Source organism: Protopterus annectens, chromosome 9.part0 (assembly GCF_019279795.1).
Source record: "Protopterus annectens isolate FY-2018-M chromosome 9.part0, PAN1.0, whole genome shotgun sequence".
NCBI lineage: Eukaryota > Metazoa > Chordata > Ceratodontiformes > Protopteridae > Protopterus > Protopterus annectens.
The window spans coordinates 834,549,535-834,575,205 of NC_056743.1; the positions used below are offsets into that span (position 1 = coordinate 834,549,535).

At 43.8% G+C, this 25,671-nt stretch overlaps 1 protein-coding gene across 2 annotated transcripts in view; it reads right to left on the reverse strand.

Moving 5' to 3' along the window:
• The window catches only part of LOC122811581 (uncharacterized WD repeat-containing protein alr2800-like), a 1,490,464-nt gene that overhangs the window by 559,754 nt on the left and 905,039 nt on the right, over positions 1-25,671 (reverse strand). For both annotated transcript variants that reach the window (XM_044083513.1, XM_044083512.1), the window contains exon 4: positions 21,124-21,230. In XM_044083513.1, coding sequence (XP_043939448.1) covers positions 21,124-21,230 — 107 coding nt within the window. The remainder of the gene's footprint in view (positions 1-21,123; positions 21,231-25,671) is intronic.

Sequence of the window (25,671 nt, forward strand, 5' to 3'; positions counted from 1 at the left end):
AGTCAGACTTTCCCGGTAACCAAATGCAAAACAGATAAATACATAATTGATACTAGAATACAGGCAAAGAGAAAGAAATAAGGGGGTTCTACATGAAAGACCAGCACTGGCAGAGTTTTTAGTATAATCTAGAACACAAACTGCCATTAAAAAAGGAATAGTTAGTACAGCATATAAAATATTGCATGATAACTATAAGAATCAATCACAGGAGGTTAAAAAGGATTGGGAAGAGAGATTGGATAAGCAGTTCACTAAAAACAATGGCAGGATATATGTAGGTCTCCCAAATATGGAACGAAATCTACAAGATTGAGGATTTTTGCTTAGAAATGTTTACATAGACATTTTTATACCTCAAGCAGACTCTAGACAATTTTTCGTCAGGTAGACAGCAAATGTTGGAGGTGTGACAGGGAAGAAAGAGGTAATTGGGAACATATTTTCTGGGCTGCGGTGAGTTGGCAGACTTTAAGGATCCCCTATGGCATGCAGTGTCAGAAATGCTGGCTGGGCAGATTGGTGACGAGGGAGTTGTCTTTTCTGAGCTATGATACAGAATCAGAATTGCCTAGACATTATGGTGGCTGCCAAAAAACAATTACTAGAAAATGGAAATCAAAATCTATACCAGCTATTCTAGAAGTAGTGAAAAAATAGTAACAGAGATAAAACAACTGGAACAGAGACCTTTAGAAAAGGGTAGGAGCAAACTTTTGTCTTTTCGGCTTTTCCCTGTTAGGGGTCGCCACAGCGGAACTCCGGTCAGCTAATTATTGGCAGTAGATTTTTTTTTATGGTGCCGAGTTGCCAGCCCGATGCCCAACCTTCAACGAAGACACGCCCATTCATGCATGTCTTTCGAACGCCACTCGACCGCGGGGATTATATGCAGACTCTACATAGGAAAAAAAAAGTGGAAATTGTGGAAATGATACATTCAGGGGAAGAATGAGGTTTAAAAGAAGGCAGGACTTAAATGAGCTATGTAGTATTTGACTGAAAATGATTGGGTAGATCATAAGTGATGTGGAGAAATTGTTAATGACATGGACTGAGGGCCAGACCCAGAAGCGTATCCCCCTCAGCACCATGATGACCAAGGCCAAGGTACGGACCTTGTTTCAGTTGTTTAAAGAAAAGGTAGGACCACACTATGACATTGAGTTTAATGCTAGCTCTGGATGGTTTCAGCTCTTCAAATAGCAGTTTTCACTACATAATGTGAAAGCGAGTGGTGAGTCCGTGAGTGCTGATATGAAGGCTGCAGGAAAATTTGTGGAAGTCCTGGATAAACCTATTGTAGAAGGTGGATATTTGCACTACCATATCTTCAATATGGACGAAACCTCCCTATTCTGGAAACATATGACATTCATCCATAAGGAGGCCAAGACAATGCCAGGTTTTAAGGTTTATAAAGAAAGGGTATCAGTTTTGTTAGCAGGCAACTGCAGGCTACAACTGGAAACCATTTGTGATCTGGCACAGTGAAAATCTCAGGGCTTTCAAGAATAGCAATAAGCACACTTTCTGTGTACTACAGGAGCAATAAAAAGTCATGGATGACACAACAACTCTTCCAGAATGCCCTTTTGAATGGTTATGCCACTGCGTCTATATTATCCAATCGAATGTTTAGGTTAGCAAATACATAAACGTCGAACTGGTAATATAGAAAAATTAAAACAGTGAACAGCCAATTTAACATAGGGAATGAATTCCCTTGGCCACAAAAAAATTTTTTTAAACCAAAATGAAGTCAGGGGCTTCGCACCCCACACCACCCCGATTCTCCCTAACTAAATATACCAACTCCGAGATCACTCTACAGTGGGGAAAGGGGCAAAATCTGCATAACGGCCAAGGGAATTCTTTCCCCGAGTTAAATCGGCCGCTCGCAGTTTTTTGCTTTCGCTATTACCAGATCAACATTTAGGTATTTGCTAACCTAAACATTCGATCAGGTAATAGGAACCCTATGCCACTAAAATGAGAAAGTACTGTCAAGAAGAAGGTATATCTTTCAAAATCTGAACTGTCAACAATGCTCCTCTTTTTACTGATGACCACCATATTAATATAAAAGTAGTGTTCCTCTTCCAAACACAGCCACTTTATTCCAACTAATGGATCATGGGGTTATGGCTGCTTTTAAGGCCTACTACCTGAGAAGAAACTTTGCTCAGTCTATTGATGCAGTTAACGAAAGTACTGGCAAAACACTAGTGCAGTTCTGGAAGGAATACACCTATCACTGCATCAAGAATCTTGCTTGGGCTTGAGATGATGTCATCAGAGAATGCATGAACCGCATCTGGAAGACTTTGAACAGGTTCATCCAAGACTTTGAAGGATCTGCTAGGGAGGAGAAGGTTGCAAAGACTAACAAAAATACTATCAATGGACCCAGAGAATACCCAAGGATGCTTTCTAAATAGCATGAAACATGACCTATCAGCCCCTCTGGTATTGCTATTTAACTGTAGCCACCAAGTAGGCTTCGTGTTTGATGAATGGACAACAGCAACAGTCATCCCTCTGCACAAAGGTGGGTCATCTACAGACCCAAACGTCTCACTAGTCTTATATGTAAAGCCATGGAAAGAATTATCATGGAAATGATCAACAGTGTTATAGCAAATTTCCAGACACAGGACCCAACCCAGTTTGGTTTCATCAAGGGCAGGTCATGCCTACTCAACCTGGTGGACTTCTTTTACAAGGTCAGCAAAGCAATGGATGAGGGAAAAATGGTTCACAATGCCTACCTTGACCTGGCCAAGGCATTTGATGCAATACTCCACTCACACATTGCTGACAAACTCAAGAGATTTGGTACAAACCCATATGCCACCCTATGAATAGCCAACTGGCTCACAGACAGAACGCAGGAAGTTAGAACTGGGGAGTCTTCCTCTAAAAAGGAGTCAGTCACAAGTGGAGTCCCTCAGGGATCGGTCCTTGAACTGCTCCTTTTTGGCATTTACTTCTCTGAAATCAAGGCTAATGTCAATGGTCCCTGGCCCACTAAATTTACAGATTACTGCAAATTAGAGGCCATCATTGAATCCCACACTGACGCAAACGTTCTCCAGGAAGGGCTGACACAAACAACTGGTGTCAAAGCCATGGACTAAAACTAAATGCAAAGAAATGCATAATAGTATCTTTCAGGAAGTCATCCACCCCTGGTAACCAACATATTGACAACACACCCCTTAGAGATTACCCAAGAGTTAGGGACTTGGGGACACACATAGACAGTAATCTAGCCTTTGACCCTCATGTGTCTACACTAGTGAGGAAATCAGTCTATGCTGCACAACTTATAAACAAAGGTATGACATCTAAATCCAAGGAAGTCATTGTTCCACTGTATTTGCATTCATCAGACCCATCATGGAGTACAATACCCCCCTTTGGTATGTACCTAACCAGGCATATCCAACAACTGGAATGTCCACAGAGGTTCTTCACTAGAAGAATACAAGGTGCAAGTAAAGTGTCCTATGCAGACTGCCTCAAAGCCTTACATCTGCATTCTGTTTCCTACAGGCATTTGAGGGGAGATCTATGCCTGGCATACAGGGCATTGTCAGACCCCACTCTGATGGACCACCTGCATATCCACAGAACAAACAGCACCAAAATTACCCATTCTAAAGACTTAAACCTTGCTTGTGATATAAATAGGACCTGCTGGAGAGACAGGTATGTATCCCAGAGACTACCCTGTCTCTGGAACAAGTTCCCCATCTTTGTGAGGCAGAGTTCCTCCCTAACACAATTCAAGTGCAACTTGGACAATTGGATGGGGAACGGGAAATTCATTACTGGTTTGGCATCTATGTCTCTAATGGGCACAGGCACCCTGTAAATGATTCATCTCCCAGGCCCCTGCGTGTAAACGTTTCATCTCCCAAGTCCCTGCTTACACTTATAAAGGGTTTCAGAACTTGTCTGAGATTTGGAATGCATGGTTAGGCTTAAAAAGGTCCTTGTGGTCTTTAGCCTAGTAAACACCTATGAACAAAGCTGTTGTTGAGATGGAAAACAACCTTAACATGGAGGTGGATGATAGACATAGAAGAACTTTCAGAAGTGGTTCCTAAGGAATTAGAAAATCTGGAGTTGTTGGAGCTGGAACAGGACAGTATACCTGAAGAAGCAACAAGGAAAAAGGAAGAAGAACAGGTGCAAAAAAGTTTCACTGTGAAAGGACTAGCCAATTTTTTTTGCAGACCTAGATAATTTAGGAGTGCAGAAGACATGGACCCAGACAGTGAATGCTCTTCACTGACAGAAAGAAATGTCCATGCTGTATTTGCTGCATGTAAAGAAATCTATGAAGAAAAAAAGAAGCAAAGTAAAGAAGATCTGTATGGTCCCTCCGGTGAAAAGCAGGTACAGCAAAACACTAAATCACATTAGATTACACTGAAAGACACCTTTTAATAGGAAAAACAATACATGAATAAGCACTTTTGTTTCCGTAATTAAGAAACTTCATCAGATAAAACCAAAATCTCATTTGTTAAATTTATACAAGCTACTTAAACTACATCATTCTTCAGCAGATCAATACACCCCTCCAGCACAGCCATTCAAAACATATAAATCATAGTCCACCTCTAACATCATATCAAAGTACATAAAAGATTTATAAATCATCATCACAGAAAACATAAAAGGTTTATAGACAGTAAAAGAATATTATCTTTCTAAAGCTTTTAATTTTAAAACACTTGAAATAGTAACCTGATCATTCAGTCCAGGCCAGTGGGTTGCATTTAACCGAATTTGCCACACCAGCTCACGTCTTTCTAAAAGTAATAAACAAGAACATAAACATACAGCACAGTAAACCACTTTTTCCAAATTATGTGAAAATGCTACTTCTGCTGCAGTGAACAATATGGTGAACATTTACTGTTATACTGAAGGCTAAGATATCCCTGGCTCTCACAATTAGAAACATTCTGCAAAAAGTGTAATTATTTTACATTTGGTAAATGGATAATGTGTTAATTAACTATATATTGAACCTGACTATGTGTTATTCTAAGGTATGATTACAGATAATTAATACTGAAATGTAAAAAGTATATAACACACATTTTTTGTTGTCTGGGACTTAGCCCACATTCAACTGCCTTTAAATAACTACTGATTAGTTCAAAACTACATGAGCTAATCATACAGGTCAGAAGACTGTGCAAAATATAGAATATTCATACTTATATAGTCGTCTGACAGTCAGTTGTGGCCTTATGTCCACTTCTAAGTACTTACAATAACAATAGATCCATGTTATCCTACTTTCTTCTGGTTCAACTGGACTTTGATCCGGCCTTGGCAACTTCAGACCTTCGGATTCAAGGCTCTGACTCCTCCCCTACCCATAATTCCCTAAACTGTCAAATTACTTCAAATCGGATTTGCCCCAAGCAAAAAAAAAATCTATTGTCAATAATAAAAATTACAAATAGACAAAAGGGCAAGAATACCAGATGAATAGTATGGTAATGAACCTGTTGAGGTTAGAGGCAAGCAGACTTCTGCAGATACTACCTATTCTCCCAGGAGCTGATGATGATAATTTAGAAGGGAGAATGGTGGGAGGGATGTTGAACCAGGCAGAAATAGGACAACACAGATCAATTGTTATGGTAAGTACAGGAGTGAGAAAAGGGAGATATAAGCCCCATAAATGTGGGCACAGCCTCTCATATTACATGTGATGTCAGCATAGATAATGACAAGTCAGACTTGAAAAAGTTCTGTAATAAAGCTTTCATAATTAGTTCCAAGGAATATGAGCCCCACAAAGACAGACACAACCTTTCATATTACATGTTACAAAAACAGACTACTAAAGCCTGGTGATAGCCTCGTAAAAGCAGGCATTTTCAGTTATCAAGATGTAAACCACTCTATTAGCTGGGCCTGATGAAGCTCAGGCAAAAGTGTTTTCTTGAATATAGTTCCATAATTCAATGCCGCGGTGGTACGGCGGTAGCGTTGTTACCTCACAGCAAGAGATTCTCCCGTTCGATTCTCGGCATGGCTTGGGAGTGCTTTCTGTGTGGAGTCTGCATGTCCTTCCCACGGTTGGGTAGCGTTCGAAAGACATGCGTGCGTAAATGGTCATGCCTTCGTTGAACGTTGGGCGTCGAGCTGGCACCTGTGCGTTTCGTAAAAATCTACTGCCAATTATTAGCGGACCGGAGTTCTGCTGTGGCGACCCCTTACCAGGAAAAAGCCGAAAGACAAACAACAAGTGGTAGCTCATGATGTGTTGTCATGTTTTGTTTAACATAAAAATATAAAAAAAAATTGTAACTAAGACTGAGGTTCCACAGACTGCTGAGATGATAAACCCTCACGGGTCATTCAGGAATTATTCAAATAAGTGACTAACTTCTAACCTTTAGGATTGGCTCTTGTTTTTCCATCTTCCAGATTTTCCTCCAATCAGCTACCCTAGACCCTCCCATCGTTGTATGCAACTGCCTTTAAGTAATGTGTTAGAAGAAAAACATTCATCTTTCTACCTACTTAACTGAATAAACTACTTGAAATTTCAACAAGGCAACTACTCCTCCCACATGGAGGGTATCAGTGAGACAGAGTCTTCTAGATTTGTTAGCTAAAGCGATTTTATCTGGATTGATCCTTTGTACTCTGTTTCTGGCAACACTGGCAAAGATGAACAGTCACTGTCTGGGGCTGCAGAGAGTATGTCAGATACCCCCACTTCACTTCTGCACAGTATGGACAAAGTCAATATTCCTATGCATACCCATGAAAACAAGCCATATGAGAATGGACAGGTTGGTGGGAACACAGTTAATCAAGGTAGAAGGTAGTGTGGTAGCCCCAGGTGCAGACATGGCAAATCTCCCCCTAGCCATCGTGAGTGGGAGGTATCACACAGGGTTGTTGGTAGAGATATTCACTGAAAGCATGTTTACCACCTTCCCTCTGAGTTTGGTGTGTCAGTAGCTGCCACCCATTGAATGTGCAGGGCTGTTGTGGAGGCACAGGCTAGTTCCACCAGGACCTCTGAAGAGATTGTAACACTAATGCATGTTTTGCATTCTGACATATGGGATTGTATGAACCACATGTGTGACTTCTTGGATGTGGTCATGATGATACCTTGTCCAGCAGACATTGCTCATGTTCAGGTAAAATCAGACTTACAGCAAGGGTTGTGAAATAAGCAGTACAACTCCTGGACTACACCACATGCTGGCCATATCACACACACATTCGCAGACACACACACTTCACTATGGATGTCCTAACACCAAATACACACTTTGTATCTGGACACAATAATCTTAAGTGCGCATGCTTGCTATTACCTTTGCTCTCAAACATTTCCCTTGTAAAAGACATGCCCTCCTGTAACCCCCAACCATGCATATGATGATGATGATGGCTGTGCATAAGGTTGCCTAAGCCTGATGCACACAATGGCCAAGTGTGGCACATGTAGGTAAGGCCTGTTTTGCCTGTGTATACCTAACCATTCAGAACGTGTAAGTCTGTTAACATTGAGTAGCAGTAGTAATATATTTGCAGAATAACATGATCACCTACTTGTGCAGCTGATGCTGAGAGTGCCTTACCCTCTGGAAGGGTGTCTGACTTGGGCTACTTATGTCTGATGTACAGGGTGGCCTGTCACGGAGTTTCTTGTGTATAGGTAATCATTTGTACTTTTGAGTTCAAAATGCTTAAGTTTTGTACTCTTAGTTGTGTAGGATATCTTGCTCACCCATCTGTGTAAAGGATGCTGATAGTGCCCAGCCCTCAAGAAGTGTGCCTAATATGGTTTGCTTATGTCTGATGCACCACGTGGCCAAGCAATGTAGGTGTAAGCACTGTCATTTTTGTTTGTCATCATTGTTGCTGTCTGTATTTGCTGGATATATCGCTTTATATGATGTGACATCAGGCATCATCATTTTTACTGTCTTTTATCTTTGGCTCTTATGTTACTTATGTGCTATGTTATGCACCATTCTCTGCCTCTTAGGCATTACCATAACATACTGTGCCCATCTTCATCTGGCATAGTTGTACTCTGCTGCGAGCTCCTGACTTCTCACCTGTGTCAGCTGCCACTGCCTGTGGTGCTGGGAAATGCAGTCCCTGAATTGGCCACCCTGCTATGACTGCATTCTAAGTATAATATCATGCAAGATGGCACATGCAGTATGTACTTTTGCAGAGGTAGCAGGGTCATATTGGAGGGCACCTCCAGATGCATCCATGCAGAGGAAACATGACTACAGCAGGCCAAAAGCACACTCTGTGATGTTTCTAGTATGCGCTTGGACATTGTTGTAACTTTGTTCGCTGGAGTTGTGTAGATTTCTCTCAAGGGTCATTAGCCAGGTTCTAGGGCATATCCAGTATCCCCCACTAAACATTCCTGAGGGAAATCTCACTTTGCAAACCTTTTGGTAGAGGTCACAGTTATGCTATAGTGGGAGCCATGCAAACAGCCTGGGTAGCCTGTATGCACTTTGTAAATGTACCTTGTGCAGTGATGCCCTTTGCGGTTCAAGTACCTCCTTCACAGTTCACCAGGTGGGGCCTTTATTTTAATGTGAGTGTAGTCTATGGCCCCCAACACCTCAGGGGAATGAGCTATGCCATATACATTTTCCATGGTACTAGGTCTTTCCTATTGATTACTTGGGAAAACATATGCTCCCCCACATGTTGCAGCATTGCATTGAGGAATTGGTGGAGTATTCTTGAGGCAGAAGCCAGTTAAACCCTCACATTATCCCCTGCAGGTCGCTAAAAGGTCCCTGTAGTTAAAATACATATGCCTATCTTATCATTCAGTAGGATGGCTTCTCCACAATCCCCTTGGGGTTGCAGATTGGGCCCTCAGATGTCCATTATTTGTTGTACGGTTTCCCTAAAAAAAATTCTACACAATTAGGGACATCTGGCAACAATGGCAACAGAAACAGCAGCACCTTCTATCAAGGTCTCTTGCAGCTACAGATTTACAATAGCTGACAATCCTTAACATATTTCAAAGTGTTCTGGTGGCTGCATGAGATAATACAGCCAAATTAAAAGCTACAGGGAGCACAATGTGTTTATGCATGTTTTACAAGTTGATGAAATGCTCCACCAGGTTTTTCTTTAAATATAGCACTGCTGATTATACTGTCATTAGCATACAGTTCTGCTTACCCATGTTTTCAAGACAGCCACATCATATTACAGTGCTTCCTAAAATCACACACACCCATCCCGTCACTGTTCACTGCTCACATGAACTTAGCATGATGAGCTAGCGTTCATGAATCACAGCCTATATTTATGATGACAACCTAAACTGGTGGCAGCACTTTTTAGATTAATGCTGCTTGATTCAGAGAGGTGAATCTTCTGAGTTAAATGACTTTGTAACTTATCTCAATAAGATGCTCAATGTGTTACTTTCGATTTGATCTTTGCATATTTTTGGATGCTACAGTAACCAAGGATATTAATGGTTCTGTAAAAACTCTAGAATGTAAGCATCCATCTTTTAATCACACAGAGCAGACTTGGATAATTAATTTGACTGCGCTCTTCCAACCAGGTCTCTATGATAATTTCTGGTATAGTTCACAGTATTCCAGACTTTTATTGTTCCCATTTTCTCCACCGTGTTTTTTTTTTCTCATTTTCCCTTCTACCCTTCCATCATTTTTACCATCTCGACTCTCATGCCACATTCACCACAGGTCTGCCAGTCATTCCATGCCTCCCTGGACTTATTTCGATAACTGCTGGGGCCAGTCACAGATTGTAAGTAATGAGGCTCAGCATGTCTGAGTTTCCATCAGGGGGTCTTATTAGGCCTGCCCTGCTTCTTCGCCCAGTCTTTTGTGGCAGCATGGTATAGTCCCACCAGACACTACCTTTTTGTGACAGCATGGTATAATCCCTGGTCCAACCAGGATCATCCCCAAGTGACGTCATGTAGCACCCCCCCCCCCCAAGGATGGGCATAACCATCCCTCCCTACCACTTTGTCGGTGGCCCAAGATGCTAATTAAATTAGGTTTCCTTGGTCTTGGTCAGGGCTTTATCCCTCTATACCACTGAAGTGACAATGCTGTATCCTGGGGGGTGGGGGTGGGGTGGAGGCTGAGCTGCCTAAATCGGGAGGAGCATGGGGGCTTGCCCACTTTAGAAAAAATGTATTTATTTATTTTTTTAAGGTTTTTTTGACTTACTGTTTTCAAATTGCATCTTTCCTTGAATTAGAGTTGAAAAATTATGCACTGTGGGTCTAAGGTAAGCCATATTAAGGGCCCTCTTGATTATTTACCGAGGACTCCAAGTGCATAAAGGAGAAAGTGCCTAGACAGTATACTGTACAGAGTATATGTGTGTGTGTGTGTGTGTGTGTGGGGGGGGGGGGGTGTTGCAAAAGTTGAAACCGAGTCACTTGCGGTAGGCCTAACCGTGGTTTCAGCCGAAACCGCGGGCCGCGAGTGTCGGTCCTTTTCCTTGAGTTTTTTGGCTAAATGTGTGGTCGGAGTCTCTGACGGCATTTTATATGCAAAAGCGGAACCAAAAAACTCTTCTGCAAACTCCGACCGACGTCTAAGTGTCCGTCGGTTGAAGGAAGCACAGGCTAAACAAGCTGATACGTCGTGGTCTGGGCCTAAGCAAGGAAGGCAGTAAGAGTGGAAATCCTTATGAGGTATTTGTTTCCCACAAGTTAAACAATTATTTACTTTGTCCGACATCGGCTGAGGCAAGAAAGAGTCCCCAACGGGGTACTTAGCTTTTTTAGAAGTCTTCGGTAGCTGAAATCTCTGGATCTGACCGGCACTTGCGAACAGCTTCTGCTTCGGGCACCGCGCGGCAAGAAAGACTGAGGAAAATGGTGTCGGCTGATGCCTTTATACCCCAGGAGCTATGACGTCGGGTGAAGTGTGACATCAGCCGAGGCCAGACCCAGACTTTGGAATCCAGCCGACCGAAGGGCTGCCTGAGGCAGGACAACCCATATGTTATGACTGCAGATGCATCCTTGAAGGACATCAGCAAAAGATACTAGAAAATTTTGCAGGCTCTCTCTATATTGAAAATTATTTGGTTCTGTATAATCAGCAGGTCTAGAAATACTCAAGTCCTAAATGAGGGCCTAAGTAAACATGCCGTGCTTAAGCAAGTCAGGGAGCTGCCAAGTCCTGCTAGAATGGTGTCAATCAGCTGACCTACAGACCACTGATAAATATGGAAAAGTATAGGAGGGCAGGGAGTCAAAGTGTCTGTGGCTATTATTACCAAGGTGTGCTTGTGTGTATACCCCCAAAAATGGGTCTTTCACTTAATATTTGTTGCTGAATGATCTTGCTGTTTATAAAAGGTGGGGCTCCTTAAATTCAATAGTTGTCTATGTATGCAGAAGGAGAAGTAATGGGGATCAAAAAGATTTTATCAGTGCTGATTTCCATGTACTCAAGGTTAGCTGAACTACTTTCAACAGTGGTCCAGGTATGTGCTGGCTGAAGTAATGTAGGTTGGAGGGAGACTGTACTTTCCTTGAGTACAACCAACAGGGTTATCTGAATTCAGTATTACTCCAGGGCTGTGTCAGCTCAATTAATGTGTGCTGGAGATCTCCTTCCTCATTCTTGTACACTCCGCTATTTGACATATGCTCATTAGTAGCCCAGGTATGCGCTGACTAAATTAATGTTGGTTGAGGGGATGATCCAGTTCTTGATCCTGCATACTAAGAAGTTCATATAAACTTTGGAGCTACTGCTTTGCTTCCATACTAAAAATCATACTGTCTTATCAATGAAGCCTCCTTATATTACCTTGTAAATGCAAGCCATTTTACATTTTGCCCTGTAGTCTTCTATATCTCAGTTCTTTGTATCTATACTAAGCTGTCATATTCACTTCCTATTACATTATATTCAGCCATATACTACATCTCAGTTCTTCAGCTGTATGTCCAATTTTCAGAATCATTCTGGTTTAACTGAGGTTATCTGCCAGTTTGTTGAATAATACTATCCATGTTCAGCTTGTTCATATTTACACGCATTATTTGTTCTTGTGTTGGCCTCTGTATTAACACTTTCTAGCCATAAAATTAGTGATTAACTTCTGTCTAATTGTTTATACAGTCATGTCACATCATCAGTCTGAATAAACTAGTGTGCAAGTCTTCAGTTCTGTTTTGTATTTTGTTTTCCATGTTAAGTAGTTGGTTATCAAGCTCTATCACCTGGTCCATTATGTGGCCAACTTACCTGTTACTTAGTGTACTACGTTGCTTTTCTTCTAGTTGGTAGTATTGTTTTTTTCACCATACTTGACCTTTAGCTGGATATTTGTTTGTGTGTGTTTGTAGCATTATGCTTTTCTGTTTTCTTCTGTTATCTTAGCTCATAGTTCATATCTCAGCCACATTCACCTGATTTTCACACTCTGTTCAATTGTAGTTTATGCTGTGCAGCATTCTAGATTAGACTTACATACGCCGTTTCTAACTTTGCACTGCAGCTTTGTCTGTTTGCAAAATCTTGTTAGGTGTCTTGTTTACTTAACCTTGTTAAAATTACTACCTGCTCGTTTGTGTCCGTCTTAGCACTACAGCTCGTACTATTTTAAGGGATACACATATCACTTGTGTCCTTAGCTATCTTGAATATTATTACTTGATTAACTATTGGTAGGAAATCATCCCAGGGACAACTGATCTCTTATTATACAAATTTATCTCTCAGCTCAATGCTACTAACTTCAATTGTAAAATTAGAAGTTATGTACCTACCATAACGTTCCATGTTAGTTGTCTTCTTCTCGCCTTCTTTCTTGCTGGATGGGTTCGGAGCCGAACCTCGGCTCCGACTCGGCCACTCTAAAAGCTCGAGAGCTAGTTCCACCGGCTCGAGACTCCCCTATATCCCACAATGCTAGGCGGTAACTCCTCAAATCTCGTTTGAAAGCTAGGCCAAGCAGGAAAAAACTCCATAACATGGAGAAGGGTAACCCACCTCTATAAGGCTGAGTGTGAGGTGTCCTAAACCTAACAGAGGCATATATAGAGGTGGTAGCATGGGAGAAAGATAAAGAGGTCACAAGACAATCTCCTCTAGGTCTGTCCAGGCTAGGGGGAAGGAGGGTGGGACGCAAGAAAGAAGGCGAGAAAAAGACAACTAACATGGAACGTTATGGTAGGTACATAACTTCTAAATGTTAAGTTGTCTATCTCGCCTTCATTCTTGCTGGATGGGACCGCGTCCCTATCACCTTGTCCCGGGTGGCCTATCGGAACAGACTCTTGAGTACAGTGGAACCAAAGTTGGCTCGGCCTCTAGAGGCTAAATCCAACTTATAATGAGATATGAAGGTATGGGGAGAAGCCCAAGTAGCTGCAGAACAAATCGAATTAATAGGCAGTCTGTCTTGAAAAGCTATAGATGTGGCTAAAGCTCTAGTCGAATGAGCCTTGGGTTTGGATGGCAGCTGTTGATGTCTGATCTCATAAACAAGGGTAATCAACGAAGTAAGCCATCTAGAGAGAGACACCTTAGAAACTGGAAGGCCCATTCTACCTTCTGCATAGGACACAAACAGTTGATCGGATTTCCTGGATTGTTTGGTCCTGTCTAAATAGTACCTAAGTTGGCGATGAACGTCCAAGCAGTGTAATCTCTGTTCTGATCTGTTCGAATAGTTAGGGAAGAAAACTGGAAGATCAATGGTTTGATTCAAATTTGCTGGTGAAGCTACCTTAGGCAAAAAGGACGGGTTAGTACGTAAAGATACCCTATCCTTATGAAACAATAGATAAGGGGGTCGACTACACAGAGCATGGAGTTCAGAGACTCTTCGAGCTGAAGTACAAGAAAGAGTGTTTTCCAAGATAGTAACTTCATTGAGCATGAAGCCGCGGGTTCAAAGGGGGAAAGAATTAAGGACGCCAGAACCAAGTTGAGATCCCATTGAGGAGGAGGATCCCTAATAGGAGGTTTGAGGAGAAAAACTCCCTTTAGAAAAGCTTTGCAGAGCTTGTGAGACATAATGGAAGACTCTGAGACACCGACATGAAAGTTAGATATAGCTGTCAATTGAACCTTGATGGTGGACGGAGACGAACCTGAGTGGAAAAGTTCGGCTAGAAAATCCAAAACAGACTGAATAGAAGCAGTGAAAGGATCTATATCCTTTGACTGTGCCCAACAGGAAAAACGTTTCCACTTACTATTATAAATCTTCCGAGTGGAGGATTTATGAGAGGCTATCAAAATATCGCGAACTGAGTGAGATATTAGAGGAAGCCTGGCTAAAGTTGGAATTGGAGGAACCATGCTGTGAGGTTCAGAGAAGGGAAGGAGCGGTGCAATTGACCCGACTGATGGGTCAGGAGGTCTGGAACTGGGTCCAGATGCCAGGGTTGCTCCAAGAGATAACGGTGAAGAAATGGGAACCAAATCTGTCGAGGCCAGTAAGGGGCAATGAGGATCATGGAAGCTTTCTGAGCGATGGCTTTCTGAATTAGTTGAGATATCAGTGGGAAGGGTGGAAAGACATACAGAAGTCCCCGGGGCCAATCGTGGACTAGAGCGTCTCTGCTGGGGTGGCCTGGTTGGGGAAAGAGGGTGAAGAAATCGTCGCACTTGCTGTTTTGGGGAGTAGCAAAAAGGTCGCAGCAAGGCCGGCCCCACTTTTGAAAAACTTTCTCCAACACTGAATTCTTCAGAGACCACTCGTGAGGCATGAGAATAGCTCTGCTCAATTTGTCCGCAATCACATTGGACTTCCCGGGAATGTGCGTTGCTAACAGAAACCGCTGAGAAGAAATCGCCCATTGCCACAGTCTGAGTGCCTCTCGACATAGGGGGTAAGATCTGGTTCCGCCTTGTTTGTACCACACTACAGACATATTGTCTGTCTGAATTGCTATAGTTCCCTTGGGAAGAGAGTCTTGTAAGGCTTGCAATGCTAGAAGCACTGCTCTCATCTCTAGGACATTTATGTACAAGTGGCACTCGAAAGGTTGCCACATGCCTTGGACCGTCCTGCCCTGGTAATGCCCCCCCCACCCGATCAGGGAGGCGTCCATTGTCACTGTAGCAACCGGAGGGGAAGGAACGAAAGGTCTCCCTAGGAAGAGCTGGGGAGATGTGATCCACCAAGAGAGATGATTCTTGCACGATTGTGTTATCTGAATAGGATGGGACATTGGAAGTCGTTGGAAAGACCATTGTGTGAAGAGCATCCATTGTAAGATTCTCATATGGAAGCGAGCTAATGGTAGAAGAGGGATGGCTGCCACCATTATCCCTAAGACCTTCAGGATCAGTCTGGCTTTGACTTTGTTGCTCTGCAAGACAAGAGAGACCTGTCTGTGTATGTCTGCTATTCTCTGCTCTGTGAGTCTGGCTGACATGTTGACTGTGTCTAGATTTGCGCCTATGAAGGTAATAACACGACAAGGCGACAAGACAGACTTTTTGTAATTTATTGAAATGCCTAGTGTTTGACATGTGTGTAAGGTGTAGTCTCTGGCAAGAAGGAGAAGATGCTTGGTGGGGGCTGTTAGGAGCCAGTCGTCTAAATATGGAAACACCTGGAATCCTTGTTGTCTCAGCTGAGAGGCGACCACTGCCATGCATTTGGTAAACACTCGGGGGGCTGTAGGGAGACCAAAGGGCAGGGCCCTGAACTGAAAATGACTGGTTCCCAGCCTGAAGCAGAGAAATCTCCTGGAGCGTCGGTTCATTCTGATGTGATAGTACGCATCTTGGAGATCTATAGAGCACATCCAGTTGTCCCGCCCCAGAAGGGGCAGAATGGACTGCAGCGTGACCATCCGAAATTTTGTTTTCTTGACAAACTTGTTCAAGTTGCTGAGATCCAAAATAGGTCTCCAGTCCCCTGTTTTCTTTGGAACCAAAAAGAATTTGGAGTAAATTCCGGATCCTTGTTGGTCTGCTGTAGCTGGTTGTATAGCTCTTTTTGCTAGCAGCTTTGAAATTTCTATTGCCGCTTGCTCACTTTGACTGGGTGGGACGTCTGGAAGGGATTTTCTGGACTGCTTTGGAATGCAAAAGAAAGGGATTTTGTAGCCTTCGGAAATGATAGACTGTACCCATTTGTCTTGAGTAAGGGAAAGCCAGGCTTCTGGGTACAGAGATAATCTTCCCCCGACTGCCTCCGAAGGTGGACAGTCGGGCAACACCTCAGGGATGCTGAAAGGGCTTGCAGAGAAGGATTCTCGACTGCCCTGATTCTGCGGGCCCCCTCTGCCTCTAGGACGGCGTCTATTATTATTGTTCCCCCCTCTGCCTCTAGGGGGAACCGACTCTGTGCGTCAGGCGAAACTCCTTGTGGTTGTTTGCGAAACCACATCTTTCCCCCCTTCTGGCCCTTGGGGTAAGGCCTAGGAGTAGAAAAACGGACTCCGACGGCAGAGAGAGTCTTGCCATCAGTTTCGCACCTAGTCAGGGTTTCCTTCACTTGAGGACCAAAGAGGGATGATCCATCAAAAGGGGAGTTAGTGAAGGACGCCTTGAAAGGGTCCGCAAAGTTACACAGCCGCATCCAGGCGTGCCGACGTAACGCCACACCTGTACCTGCCGCTCTACTCGCCCCATCCGCCGCGTATGAAAGAAGGCGCATGGAGGAGTTAGCTATTGAGTTGAGGGTCGCTAGCTGAGAGTTCATCCTATCCTGAAAACCCGCAGCTGTTGGATTCTTTAACATTTCACTCGCTTCCTTGAGCAAATCCCTCTGGAGACAAGCGAAATGACACAGGTAATTCAGTGAGCGCGTAGAAAAGGTCGCTGACGAGAACATCCGCTTCCCGTACCTGTCCATAGTCCTAGACTCCTTGTTAGGAGGATGAACAGGCACTGAAGGATCAGCAAGCTCCTTCTTGGTGGCTGTAGCCACCACCATAGCATCAACAGAGACGCCTTTGGTCAAGAATTCTTTGTCTTTGGGGGCAGTGATAAATTTTGATGGTCTCCTGGGGGTGGGTTCCACTGAGTCAGGAGCCGTCCAGACCTTCCTTGCCACCACTTCCATGAGGGGGTCAAAGGGAGGGGACACCCAGGAGGTGGAAGGGCGAGAGCCAAACGCCTCAAGATACACTGATTCATCCTCTGAAGGGTTGAGGGCTGGCCAATTCCCCCTCTGTTTTAAGATTTCGAGGATGTCTGCGAATGAGACATCTTCAGAGGGGGAACGAGGGGAACCTTCAGAATCCTCTAAATCAGTGTCAGAGGTGACAGACTCAGGGGAGTTGATGTGCTTCCTCTTGCACTGCCTCTTCCTAGGGGGCTCTCCTACCGGGTCAGGAGAGGCCTCGGAAGAGGAGGAGATCCCCACTGGGGATACTTGAGGAGCTGGATCTCTACGATCCGGGATGAAGGAGTGAGAAGAAATCACCGCAGGCACCGTGGAGGGAGGGGCAGATGGAGCCGACTGTGGGGTTGAACCAGGTTCCAACACGCTCCTCATGACCTCGAAGGCACCCCTGTCAGGCAGAGCCAGAGGTCTCCGCTCCGAAAAGCTGAAAACCTCCCTCGGCACCGACAGTGATGGCTCCGAGGTCGATGTCGGAGCCGAACTCACCAGCACCGAAGCACCGAGAGGGAAAGCGGGGTCGGACAAGGGTCCGATGCCACTCGCCCCCTCAGAGCAGACGAGGGAAGTCCGGCGCCGAGATTCTTCCAAAGAAGACATCGGAGCAGACGACGGCACCGAAGACAAAGGTATCGGTTCCGACGCACCCACAGTCCCGGGTCCGAGCTGCCCCGGCTCCGAACTCAAGAGAGTCAGAGGAGGAACATTCTGAGTGACAGGATTAGCCATCGACTGTTGAGTCGGGCTCTGAAGCATCTGGGCCAGTGCCTCGGACTTAAGAAGTCGACTCACTACCCTCTGAAGGTCATGATCTGACAGTCTTGGCGACCTAGAGGAGTGAGATCTATGGCTCCGTTCAGACAACAATGGAGATGCTGGAGCTGGAGCCGAATGAACGGAGCCGATAGATGGTAACCTGGACCTCTTTCTAGAATTCGGTTCAGATAGCCTTATCGGAGCCGACTCAGCAGTGACTACCTCGGCTCCGGCCGGAGCCGAGGGAACAGTGGGAACATGTGTTCGAGAATCATCGGCTCCAGCCGGAGCAGATGTTCGAACAGGTTTCGAAGCCCCCGAAGACGACTCAGATACAGGAGCCGACGGTCTGGTAGGCTTGGAGGGTTTCCCCGAAGATTGAGTCGGGGGACCCTCAGGCTTCAATAAGCCCCTTAAAATAAGCTTATTTTTCGCTCCTGCAGGACTCTAGGGCTGAAACCATGGCAAACAGCACGAGTCCTGCAGGTGCAAAGGTCCCAGGCAGTATACACAAGAAGTGTGACCGTCTGTCAGAGACATCTTCTGACAGCACGAGTCACACTTCTTAAAGCCTGAGACCTTCGATTCTTTAGACATTTCTAAAGAAGATAGTGTAATCACTCACACTCTCACACACACACAGATTACACTAAATGAAATTAAACTAAATTAAACTAAATAATCCCTACAGAAAAACACAGTCACTCCAACTACTAGGAAGGGAGGGACGGGGCCTAAGGGCCTAAGGGAAGAGCTCTTGAAAGTTCTTGGAAAAAGGGGGAGAATTTGCAAGGGAAAATTAAAGAAACTACCTGAATAAGTAAATAATATAGAAAAACTAACTTAAAGGGGGTCTGTCTTAGTTAACTTTGTTTTTAAAGTAACTAACCTGAAGAGCCGGTTGGAAGAGCACCTCGATCGCTATCGCTATAGCGGCAAACGAGATCTGAGGAGTTACCGCCTAGCATTGTGGGATATAGGGGAGCCTCGAGCCGGTGGAACTAGCTCTCGAGTTTTTAGAGTGGCCGAGTCAGAGCCAAGGTTCGGCTCCGAACCCATCCAGCAAGAATGAAGGCGAGATAGACAACTTAACATCTAAGGCTAATCTCTTTTGTTTTGGTATCCATATAACATATAAGCTTTTCAGAATATATAAAAATTCCAGATAATTCATAAAAAAGAAACTGTCATCACAGGAATGCAACATATTCTAATGTATTCCAGTTCCACTATAAAGGAAACAAGTTTGATGTTTTCTGGTCAGTGTCGCTTCTGCAAGGGTGACACTGATCAACATAATTTACAGTACTGACCTTTCACATATAGTTCCCCATAAAAGAATACATTCTTGTTTAACCACCATCTTGGATTTACTGGCTATTTTTCTTTTTAACCATAACGAATAAACCAAAGGTAACCCAGAAAGCTTGAGCCAGGTCTGTTATCCCACCTGTGACCCAGACGATGACAGGACCAACAAGAAACAGAGACGGACTTTCTTTCTGATGCCATCCCTCAGGAAGGAATGAAGTTTCAAGACGTTTATTCATTTAAGTAGTTAGATGGACAAACACTCATCTATAAATGTCTTGAAACCGAAACAAAGCATTTTTATTTCTCCTGCAGGAAAGGCACCAGAAACAGAGTCTCCTAGATCTGTTAGCAAAGTGACTCGACCTGGTCTAATACTTTATACTTAGTTTCTTAACCATAAAGAAGTTATAAGCCTTGAAATACTGTTGCTGATGTAGCATGTTCATTTCTTCCACTAGTAACCCAAGTTTGGAAACAGACTCGGGTTACTTTAGGGCAAAATGCACTACAGCTGGTCTCTAGAGAAGGTAGAAGACTTGGAAATCCGGTCATTTAAGTCAGCGAGGATAGTGCAATTGGCTATCTTAAAAAGCAGGTACAGAGTGTGTATGCTCCTGTAAAATCAAGGCATACTGCAATAACCCCATTTAAAAAAAAAATGCTGATGCAGGGTCTAAAATATCTAAAATAGAAAATGAGTATATACCACAAGCTAGCACACATCATCATTTCACCTAGGCATAGTAACAAAGGAGCAATTCTTGAAAAGAAAAAAATCAAGTGACTACAGATTCCTGCTCTTCTTTTATCAGCCAGAAACTGGACATGCTACATGATGTCTTATGAGCAAATAATTTGTGCATAGCCAGCATGGTGGTTCATGTTCTTTTATTTGTTAAACTGAAAATACAGACTACCAAGGTAACATCTTATGCAGAGTGAGGCAGTATGTATGCAACCATAAACCAAAAAATATTCTAGAAGACTGAAGTTTGCCAAAGTTGAAAGCATAGGTGCCTTGCTTATTTTTTTTTCTTTATTAAACTGAGCTAAATCCTGATTTCATATCTATCTTTCTTTTGTGTAATCCAGGTCAACAGTAACAGACACACACATTTCCTGTAACTTAAGATGGTAAGGATGTAGTGGCTCAAGCAGCTAAAGAACTAGAGTGCAACTTATGATACAATGAAATGTTACGTTTATTAAAACTACTATCCCATTACACCTTCTTGATTAATAAAAATGAATGCCTTTGTTCAGTTTAATACTACTCTCATGTGGCACTATGTAACCTTATGTTACCAATACTAAAAATAGGTGAAGGGCAGCTCAACAATAATATCCCAGACCACAGGCACAGAGGAAAAGTTCTCAACTCTAACACTGCCAACTAGATCTAACTACAGGCTCAAAAACTAGAGAGCCGGTTTGGGCTGTGAAATAGCAAGTAAACCACTTCTTCTCCATGAGGAAGGATTTGGTTTCTGCAGCAGCAGCAACCCTGAAGAAGACTGAATGCTTGCCTACAGCAACAAAGCCACAGGTTTGCAGGAAAAGTTGCAGACTGCTACAGGGGTCTACTCATGCAGAAGTACATGTTAAGTGCAGTGGCCAGCACTGCGATTGCTATACACAAGACGTCTAGCCCAAGCAGTCTATTAGGACATGAGTAAAACAATTCCACGAGTACCACAATGTAATGGTCTTTGTTACTTCTCCTCTCTCAGGTGGGCTAATCGGGAAATTGAGATGACATAAAGCAACCTAGATTTCCAGACCAAAATAATTTAGGAATTATGAACACACGTCAGAAAAAGCTGAAAGCAATAACCATGAGGTCTGCCAAAGAACAGATTTTCTTACCCTCAGATATGTTTTCAGAAATGCTCTGCTTACCTGAACGGTCTTACTATCATATAAACGGATATTTCTGTCCTTTCCAGCTGTTGCAAATACACTACCATCCAGACAAAAGTCTAATGCATTAATCTCATTCTTCTCCTCTAGGGTAAAAAGAAAAGAAAGAAAACAATTATCCCTGCCAGTCTTCTCAGTTCCATATGCATAAAGCAAACAGATTATCAAAAGTGATACCGTTAAACATTTGTGCAGATTGAAAACTGATGGGCACCAGAATTAAGACCTGGCCAAAACCCAGCATTTCAGTGTGTCCACACACTAAAATTAACAGCAAAAACACTACATTCCACTGAAATGATATACAGCAGAAATAAAAAAAAAAAAAAACACTCAAACAAGACTAATACAGGTTTTGGCCAAAGCCACTATGGTTTGCCTTTGAAACCAAACCTGGGTAACTAAATGTCAATGGCAGTCAGAAAACATCGAGTACCCAAACATAAACTAGGCACTACAAAATTCTACATTCTTTGCTATCAGTCTTCTACTCAGTTACATCAACTGATGCCTGGTCAGTTTTTGCAAACCATTGAATGACCTCTTTCAGAATAATTTCATTTTCAGGTTGCTGCTCTTCTGGCATAACTGGTGAGTGTAAGCACGCTACAAGTATACATATTAAAATGAAGAAAATTAAGCTGTGAAGTATTATCCACTCAGGCATAAAGACATCGGGCAGGATTCACGAAGGCTTGCACGGAGTCTAAGAGTAGTGTAAGACTCCATGCAGCCTTCGCGATCCAGGAACAGCCCAAAGTCCGTGTAAGAGACCAGCTAAAACGTCTCTTACACGAAGTGGGCGTGGACACGGAGTGGGCGTGGATGCTAATCACCTCACTTGCAGCCGAATAGCATGCAAATGAGGTTGATTAGCGATCCAGGAAGCCCAAAGCAGCCCATGTAAGAGCCGTTTTAGCTGCAGAAATGTACTCCGTTGACAACTGAGTACGTTTCTGCAAAAACCACAACGGAGCCATGTCAGCTCCAAATAAAGGGTGCGTATGTGTCAGGCAGCATGCCAATGGCCAAATATGTGGCCATTGGCAAGGTACCCCAATGCAAATATGAAAAATAAATATTTTTTTTTTCGGTGATCGCCGGTGTTTAAATGCAGCGCAGCCCCGCGCAAACGGGCTGCGCTATATAAAACATAAAAACGAAGGTTATAAACCCACAAATGTGGGTTTTATGCAATACATGGCTTTACAATGCAGGGACCAGCAGACCAAAAACAACATGGCCACCGTTTAGTGGTTGCTAAGGGGGGAAGCTGAATCTAAGAGATGTAACTAAGCATTAGTATTAATATACTAGATCTCATTGTCACAAACATGGGGACAAAATGCTCCACACCGGAAGTATATCCCTCATTGGTGAGATCTGATCATAAACTAATCTCACTGGAAATCCACATCCCGCCCCCACCCCAAGCAAAAAAGACCATAGTGAAGAACTTCTCTAAAGCAAACTTCACACTACTCAAGACTGGTGTGGAATCCTTCAAGGCCCCTGAGCCAGAGGAAACCACAACCCAAGCTGCGGAAGCCCTTACAAATGCCTTCTATGAACACCTCCAGGACTGCATGGATCAGGCAATCCCAAATAAAACCAAGACTCTTTCCACAAAGGGCAAACGTCCAGTCTGGTGGACCCCAGCCATTAACAAACTTTACAATAAGAGGAGAAAGCTATTACATGATAGAACAAAATCCATAAAAGGGAAGTCACCCCGATCATTATTAGTAAAAAATCGAGCACTCATAAAATCAACTAAGGCCAATTTTGAGAGAAAAATTGCCATGGATTCAAAGGACAATCATAAGGCCTTTTTCAGCTATGTTAGGAACCTGGGTGGAAACTCCCAGATATGCTCAGAATTAGTCCAAAATGATACAAAAATCACTGAACCCACAGACATTGCCAACATACTGGCAGACAGGTTCAGTGCAAACTTCACCCCTCTCCCCTAAAGGAGAGATAACTATCCCAGCCGAGTGTAGCCTCCCGGACATCTCAAATGCGCAGGTGAAAGCTGCTCTCTCTAAAGCTAAAAACACAGCATCAATGGGACCGGATGGTGTCCCCGGCTGTGTGCTACACGAGCTAAATGAGGAATTAAACCCGCACATAAGGCAGCTGTTTAATCTCAGCCTTACCACAGGATACGTGCCCAAGGAGTGGCGACGGCAACTGTGGTCCCACTCCACAAAGGCGGTGCCTCTACGGACCCTGGTAATTACCCCATAAGCTTAACAAGTCTAGTCTGCAAAGCTATGGAGAGGATCATAATGGAGCTCATAAACAAAGATATAGGGACTTGCAGACATTGGACCTGACCCAGTTTGGCTTTGTCAAGGGAAGATCATGCCTTTTGAACTTGGTTGACTTCTTGAAACAGTCACCAAGGCCATTGATGAGGGAAAGGCAGTCCATACAGCCTACCTTGACCTTGCAAAGGCTTTCACACAATACCCCACTCGGGTATTGTAGAAAAACTTACCAGCTTAAATGTAAACCCATATGTCACAAGATGGGTTGCAAACTGGCTTAAGGACAGAACCCACAGGGTTAGAGTTGCTGGCGCTGTGTCAGACTCCAAGCCGGTCACAAGTGGTGTCCCACAGGGCTCGGTCCTTGGCCCCTATTGTTTGGCATCTACTTCTCAGAAGTACAGGCCAACATGGGAGGACTTTGGCTGACAAAGTTTGCAGACGACTGCAAACTGGGCACCATAGTGGAAAGTGCATCGGACACGGATATCCTTCAGAAGGGACTCACGGAAACAGATAGCTGGTGCCAGAGCCATGGCCTGAAGTTAAACCCCAAAAATGTATAGTCATACCCTTCGGGAAAAACAAGGTAACCCCAAGCTACCATATAGGTGGCAATCCACTAAGCACAGAAGAGGTTATCAGGGACCTGGGGAACCAGGTTGACAGTGGCCTTTTTTTGACACTCACATTGCTAAAGTGGTTAGAAAGACCTTCTACATTGCCCACCTGATCATGAAGGGATTCACATCCAGATCTAGTGAGGTCATTGTTCCCTGTACTCTTCACTTATCAGACCAATGATCGAGTACAATGCCCCATTCGGGATGTATCTCACCGACATCTGCAGCAATTGGAGAGACCCCAAAGTTCCTCACCAAAAGGATAAAGGGACTCCAAAATCTGTCATATGCTGCCAGATTGAAGAAACTTCAGCTCTATTCAGTCGCATACCGTCTGCTCAGAGGTGACATGTGCCTGACATACAAGGCCATGTCCAACCCGGAATTAATGGACATGCTCCACCTCAAAAATCCAAATCCACCAAAACCACTAGAGCAAGCGACTTAAACCTTAGCACGGATATAAATAGGACGTGCTGGAGGGATAGATTTATCACTCAGAGACTCCCTATGCTGTGGAATAAAATCCCGGTCCATGTGAGGCAGAGCACCTCGCTGACTCTGTTCAAGAGAAATCTAGACCTGTGGATGGGAGATCGTAGGTTTACCCCAGGAATCAACTCTGTGTCACTGCTGGACAGAGGCACAACAAACTAATGGGCACAGTATTTTTTCATATAAGGGGTGGCGTAAGCCACAATAATTTGGGCTAGGCTTATAAATGCCTTAGGGCTGATAGCCTAGTATAAACCTATGAACCTATGAACCTATGAACCTATTAGTAGGCAATCTGATGCAAATGAGTGTTAGGATACTGAATTCCACTGTCACATAGCAAATGAGCACATTCCGAGTAGTGTAAGAGATACATAAGGGGGCGGAATAGAGTAGGAGATAGGTGACATCAAAGAGGGGAATGGCAGAAAGAAATGCAGTTCATTGGAGGTCAGAGTTACATGACAGATGTCAGACACATTTCATGGAAAGAGGAGTGCCACAACATAAGCATGGGAAAGTCAAGAAATGGAAGGTGTACACTGTTGCCTACACCAAAGTTTCTTGCTGGGCGTGCATGCGCACGTGTGCAAGCCATGAGGCGCGAGTAAGACAGTGTGCGCGCGTGTAAGACAGACTGAGCATGTGGGAGCGTGTTGGGAGATGTTTAACACTGTTTGCGCGGGTGTGCGCGCGTTTTAACCCGAATAAGCAGGTTCTGAACCGTGTAAGCATGTGTGCGCGCATGTAAGCCACTGTGAGCGTGTTTCTGCTGGTATGCACACGGCTCCCCCCTGAGGAAACAGAAAGGAAAAAGGAAGCAACAGATTTAGTAGGAAGCTAGCAGGGAATACTGCTGGAGCTAGCAGGTGAAAACAATTAGAAGCAGGCAATTAGACAGGCAGAATAGTAGCTCAGCCCAACACTTAAAACTCTGCAAACAGCAGTGCAAGATGTTTCTCTCAAGAGACACTGCAAGACAGGAGTAAGGTATTAGAAGTGAAAACTGAAAAAGCTGAACTCAGAGCAGTAATGTTAGGGGCTGCCATAGCTGTCATAATGAGACATATGCGACTTGCTGAGGGTGGTGACAATGCAGATGGTGCCAGACAACCTACAGTGAGGAGACGGAGAAG